Source organism: Asterias rubens, chromosome 4 (genome assembly GCF_902459465.1).
Source record: "Asterias rubens chromosome 4, eAstRub1.3, whole genome shotgun sequence".
Taxonomy (NCBI): domain Eukaryota; kingdom Metazoa; phylum Echinodermata; class Asteroidea; order Forcipulatida; family Asteriidae; genus Asterias; species Asterias rubens.
The window spans coordinates 17640536-17646538 of NC_047065.1; the positions used below are offsets into that span (position 1 = coordinate 17640536).

Here is a 6003-nt window from a genome sequence, read left to right on the forward strand (position 1 = left end):
TGGCATTTCAACATGGAGAATGTTAAGTTTAAATTGTGAATATTAATGACACAATTCTAATTAAGAAATAATTTTGAATCTTAAATACTATTTGACTTTGAATACCATTCTTCTTTTTCTCACTGAAAAGGAGTTTTTATACCAGTTTGTAAATATAAAAACTTAATTTACAGTACAATTTGTCCAAAATGGTTTGTAATGTTGAATTAAGAGAGTACATTACATTAGCTGATCAAACAATTATTCCAAGGTTTGAGTTTGTAAATATTTGTAATAAATTGGGATAACTTTCCGTATGGCGCCACCACTTTTTCACTCATTTTTACAAAAAGTGATATCTCATTGAGGTAAATTAGATACTATATTATTTCATATCGAATGAAAAAGTGGTGGCGCCATACGGAAACTTTTCCATAAATTGAACTGTATATTTGTAACATAGAATTTAAAGCAGTTGATAATACAATATATAGCACTTATTTGAAAAACAGATGCATGTGAATGTTGTTAGACTATCAAACCATATAAAAGCATTCATCAGACATCAATGTTGGATTTCAAAAAAGCCCATTTTTGTAACTAGTACTAGTGTTGTACAATAATTAAACATTGTGAGAAATACTATCATCACTTCATATCATTTGACTGACACTGGTAATTTGGTAACATTTTTAGGACAAGTTATTTGAAATACAGTGCAGAGCAAATGTGTTGCAGTATCTTGTCAATTACCTTGCATAAACAAAATGAATTACTCGCTTCCAGATACATGTCCTGTAACTGCATTACTGAGCTGTTATTGAGGTGTGTCCTATAGGCTGTACATGTACAGTCTTTCATGTACTTGTATTCATATATACATGTATGTACAATGCCTTTGAGGTATATACATGTATGTCTTGTCAAGGTATTACATGTACTGAATGTCTTTTGAGCTACCAATCAGTGACATTAATTTATTGATCATTTGATCTTGCATCAGCCTCACGCAACCATGCTAACTTTTTTATAAAAAATTGCAAGTTTGAAAGGAAATGTTTAACCTTATGCCTAAGACCAAAGCCAGTAAAAGTTTGCTAAAAATATCCATTTCATCCATCTCTTATCGTGGTTTCTTGAAGGAACTACCTCCGGTTTTGGCCTTTTTCTTCTGAGATCCTTTGGCATCATTGGACTAAAAGGGAAATAAGGAAGAATAAACTACAAATCTTTGGCAAAAAAATACAGTTTTGTTTTGTAACCAAGGGTGACAAAGAAAACAGAATATCTAACAAAGATAAACCACAAGTTAACCAACCCACAGACAAAATCATTCAAAAGGAAAATGCATGTTGAACTTTGACCTAGTACACGTTGATTATGTCCAAGGCCATCAGTTTTTGATGTGTTCTGCGCAGTGAACTCTTTTAAGCCAAGTATAAACAATGGTATGACAACTAGACTATTATTGTTAAACAACAAATTAATCAAATTAACCAAGGAAAATTACTGCATGTCTAAGACAATAATATCCAAGACATAGACTGCAGTTAAATACCATCTTGCTTTATTTGCATTATATTAATTAATAATTAATATTCTGGAATAAACCACTGACCTTTCTCTTAGTAGGACCTGTTGGGGCAAGAACCTTAAAGAAGCTATCTAATCTTCCCTGTGTGGATCCCTGCCTTCCTTTCATCAGTTTCTTGATACCATTACGGATACGATCCTCACTTTAAGGAACAGAGATTTAAACAAAGCTCAATTCAATGACTGTTTATTGTACAAGTGCAATAAACCCATTATTTTATGAAGCTTGTGATTCAAGGAGCCAAAGATCTTTGCTCTTTTATTGTTAATGTATTTGATTGCAATGATTTATTCTCAATTTATTGGACTGTAAGAATATCTCTTACCTGAATCCTTTCTGATCGCACATAAACTTGACAAGTTCATCTTCATCTGGCTCAGTCCATTTTAGCTGAAACCCATTACAAAATATTTCCATTAGTTTCACGATACAGTTGACTCTCTTTATAACAAAAAAGCTATGACTTGCCAAATGACCTCTCTCTTTATAACAGGAATGTTGTTTTAAAAGGACACCAAAACAAAGAAACACGAAGCAGAAATGAAAATCAGGACTTCTTTATAAGCAGAACCTCTCTATTAACTGTGATCTTCATAACGAGGGTGTTCTTTATAACAGGAACGTTGGTTTTAAAGGACAGCAAAACAAAGAAACGCAAAGCAGAAATGAAATTCAGGACTTCAGAATGTTCTCTTTATAAGCAGAACCTCTTTATAACAATGATCTTTATAACGAGGGTCTACTTTATAACGAGGGTCTACTTTATCAAAAGGAGCGTTGTTTTAAGAGGACAACAAAACAAAGAAACGCAAAGCAGAAATGAAATTCAGGACTTCAGAATGTTCTCTTTATAAGCAGAACCTCTTTATAACAATGATCTTTATAACGAGGGTCTACTTTATAACGAGGGTCTACTTTATCAAAAGGAGCGTTGTTTTAAGAGGACAACAAAACAAAGAAACACAAAGCAGAAATGAAATTCAGGACTTCAGAATGTTCTCTTTATAAGCAGAACCTCTTTATAACAATGATCTTTATAACGAGGGTCTACTTTATAACGAGGGTCTACTTTCTCAAAAGGAGCGTTGTTTTAAGAGGACAACAAAACAAAGAAACACAAAGCAGAAATGAAATTCAGGACTTCAGAATGTTCTCTTTATAAGCAGAACCTCTTTATAACAATGATCTTTATAACGAGAGCCAATAATACAGGGTCTACTTTATAACGAGGGTCTACTTGATAAAAGGAGCGTTGTTATAAGAGGACAGCAAAACAAAGAAACATGAAGCAGAAATGAAATTCAGGACTTCAGAATGTTCTCTTTATAAGCAGAACCTCTTTATAACAATGATCTTTATAACGAGGGTCTACTTTATAACGAGGGTCTACTTGATAAAAGGAGCGTTGTTATAAGAGGACAGCAAAACAAAGAAACATGAAGCAGAAATGAAATTCAGGACTTCTGAATGTTCTCTTTATAAAAAGAACCTCTTTATAACAATGATCTTTATAACAAGAGCCAATACTACAACCAAATCATGAAAAACTCCCTGTAATGCGTTTTTCGCAGAATATTTGAATTGGTCATTTAATAATAATTTCTTACATCAACGTCTTCTCCTGGTGTAACTTCAGGCTTAAGGAATAATTCTCTTGCTTCTTTGTACAGCCAGTCTTCTGGTGGTTGATGTTTCTACATGAAAATTAAATAAAATTAATTTGGTTCCAAGTTATTTGAACAAACATCTTTAAATTTATAGAGTTTTTATGCACTAACAAAATATTACAGTTATGAAAAGATGGCATGGACATAATTGTAAAAAATGTATTATTGAACTACCAAACTTTAACCTGAACACTGTAGAGTTATTTAGCTAAAATTAAAAGTGAAATGGATGAATACTTGGGCAAATTTTGATAAAACCTTTAAAAATGTGATAACAGGATAAGGAATGAATCTAATACTTTACCTTTGTGTCAATATTTTTGAGGATTTCATCGATGGATTTATGTTTCTGAATGAGATCAATGGCTCTCTTTGGTCCAATTCCTCTGATGCTTCCACAATAATCACAACCCATCAAAATACATAGATCAACAAACTGTGGACAAAGAATGCAGAGAATTCAAACAATGCAAATTAATATCATTGTCTCATTTGCAACTGTTTCTCCTATAGAAAAAGCATGTAATTTTATTTATTGTAACTACAGACATTTTGATTTCATTAATTACCTCATTATGTGAGAGATCAAGTCCACTCAGAACCCTTGGGAGATTAAATTCCTGGACAGGTAACTTCCTACAAAATTAAAAGACAACAATGTAAATGAATTGATTGAAAGTCTGAAAACATTCAGTCGTCCAGCCTTCTAGAACACCAAAAATAATAGACAATTACAAATGCAAATGTTTGTTACTTCTTTTGATGAAGTTGTTGGCTGTAAAAAACATTAGGTTTAACAACATGGAAGAAATTAATAAATTACTACATGTATTCAGACCAAACTGTAATGAAGTTATAAACATGAGGATTAACATATTCTCAATGACAACCATTACCTTGCTTCACTTGATGTAAGATGCCTTAAGAGAACCGTTCCTCCAAACGTCAGGGCATCCATATCTTCAGTTCCGACAGCGTAAACCTTTCCAGCTTTCACAAGAGCAGCACACTGGGCTTCAGCTTCACTTGGAGCCTGCACATAAAAATGAATCAATGGCACTTTGAATAGAAGATACAAAAATCACAGGCAGGTCTTCTTTGGACAATGTGTCACAAAATGACATGTTTTTTCCTTTCCTTAAACTTCCAGTCAAGCCAAGAGACTCCCATCGGGGTGGGGGCACGGTCACTTCACCTTAGAAAAAAGAAAGCTTATTGAGAAAATGGAAAGGCTTTGTTTGTAAGGCAAATGTAGGACAATACTAACTGTTACACTAGGAATTCCCATCAACTTCAACAGCTGTTTACATTCATCATTGTGTTGCGATGTGACTCTGACAAGTCGTCTCTCAAACTTATTAACATTCTCGCTGTCGCCAAGTTCTTTGGCCTTTTCTAGTTCCTTTTCAGCTTCCTGTCGTCTCTCCTTACGTTTGTCCAACTCACCAGATTTCATGTCTGGTGGTTTGCCATCAAAGACGTACCTAAAACGTAAAAACAAATGTTTTCAAAAGTAAAATAACAGAAAACAATTTGTACCAGATGACTTACTCATTAGAGAATGCTCTAAACATAAACAGCTCAACTTCAGAATCAACTTACACTGGTTTGATACCATTTTCCACCATGCGGATCGTGCGATAGAACATACCCATCAGATGGCTGCAAAACAATAAAAGAAAAAAAAGTCATAAATTTTAATCTTAAATGAGAAACTGAGAGGAAACAGGAACTGTGATGTGCCAGCGTCATGGCGTACCACAAACAATTGTACCAATTATTTACCCAAATAAGATTGTTTTACACTTATAACAGGTGAAAAAGTGGCAGTTGCAATGGGAATATTTTCCTTGAAGTTTTCAGCCCAATGGTAATTGTCAATACAAAGTAAATACTGACATAATTTCTTCAGTTTGAGGAGATTTTGTTGAACATTTGATCACCTTGTAGTTTCTCCATCCTCATTGGTTAGTTGAGAACCATCTTGTCGTACTGCTATGAGAAACTGGTAGATGCACATAGACGCATCGATGGCTATTTTACGACCTATGTTATGAAAACAAACTTAATTAGTTAGTAAACACTAAAAGGCAACAATTTTTGTACAAATTAATAATAATTATGGTAGTCGAATTAGACATTGACAAAATAAAAACAAGGTTTTATTAAATAGCCATCCGCCAGGTGTCCAAAATCCAAATTTGCTGAAAATTTTAAAGCTGGGTGTCCCCTCTGCTCTGGCTAAAACAGTAAACACAATCATACACTGTGACCATGGACTGGATGTGACTTGTGTGGACATGATGTACTGTAGTGTAGGGCAGGGGTATCATGTGTCATGGTATGATGGTGTCACTGTGGTGTGTGTGTGATCTACAGAACAAAGTTCTATTCTACACAAGCTACTTTACTTACAAGCTACAGTTACTTACCAAAATAATTTTTGATTTCATTATCTTTCATAGCCAGTGGAGCATTGTCAGCAATCAGTCGAGCTAAATTGTGAATTCCCATCTTGTTTAGTTTGTATCTAGCAATCAATATGAGGAAGATTGACGACCTACCACCGTATAGCGCGCCACTATTATAATTAGGGCGCCCTCTGTTAGCCTTTTACATAATTTCGCGGGAAATATTTTAGAATTTGTTTACGCTTTGGTTATTTATAGACCCAAATTAGAATCAAAAAGGAATCTTGAACGGGTAAAAATTACCTTTTTATTTTAGGCTTATTGACGTGCCTGCTTGTCGATGTGATAATAA

At 33.9% G+C, this 6003-nt stretch overlaps 1 protein-coding gene across 1 annotated transcript; it reads right to left on the reverse strand.

The window, feature by feature from the left end:
- Positions 1 to 340: 340 nt before the first annotated feature.
- On the reverse strand, positions 341 to 5818 carry LOC117289067 (flap endonuclease 1-like). Its single transcript, XM_033770000.1, has 11 exons — positions 5673 to 5818; positions 5184 to 5286; positions 4843 to 4902; positions 4508 to 4724; positions 4137 to 4273; positions 3810 to 3876; positions 3545 to 3676; positions 3181 to 3267; positions 1899 to 1963; positions 1598 to 1715; positions 341 to 1174 (listed from the first exon to the last, which is right to left on the reverse strand). The coding sequence occupies exons 1-11, from the start codon at positions 5752 to 5754 to the stop codon at positions 1103 to 1105; spliced, it is 1140 nt and encodes a 379-aa protein (XP_033625891.1). The 5' UTR covers positions 5755 to 5818; the 3' UTR covers positions 341 to 1102.
- Between the last annotated feature and the right edge of the window lie 185 nt (positions 5819 to 6003).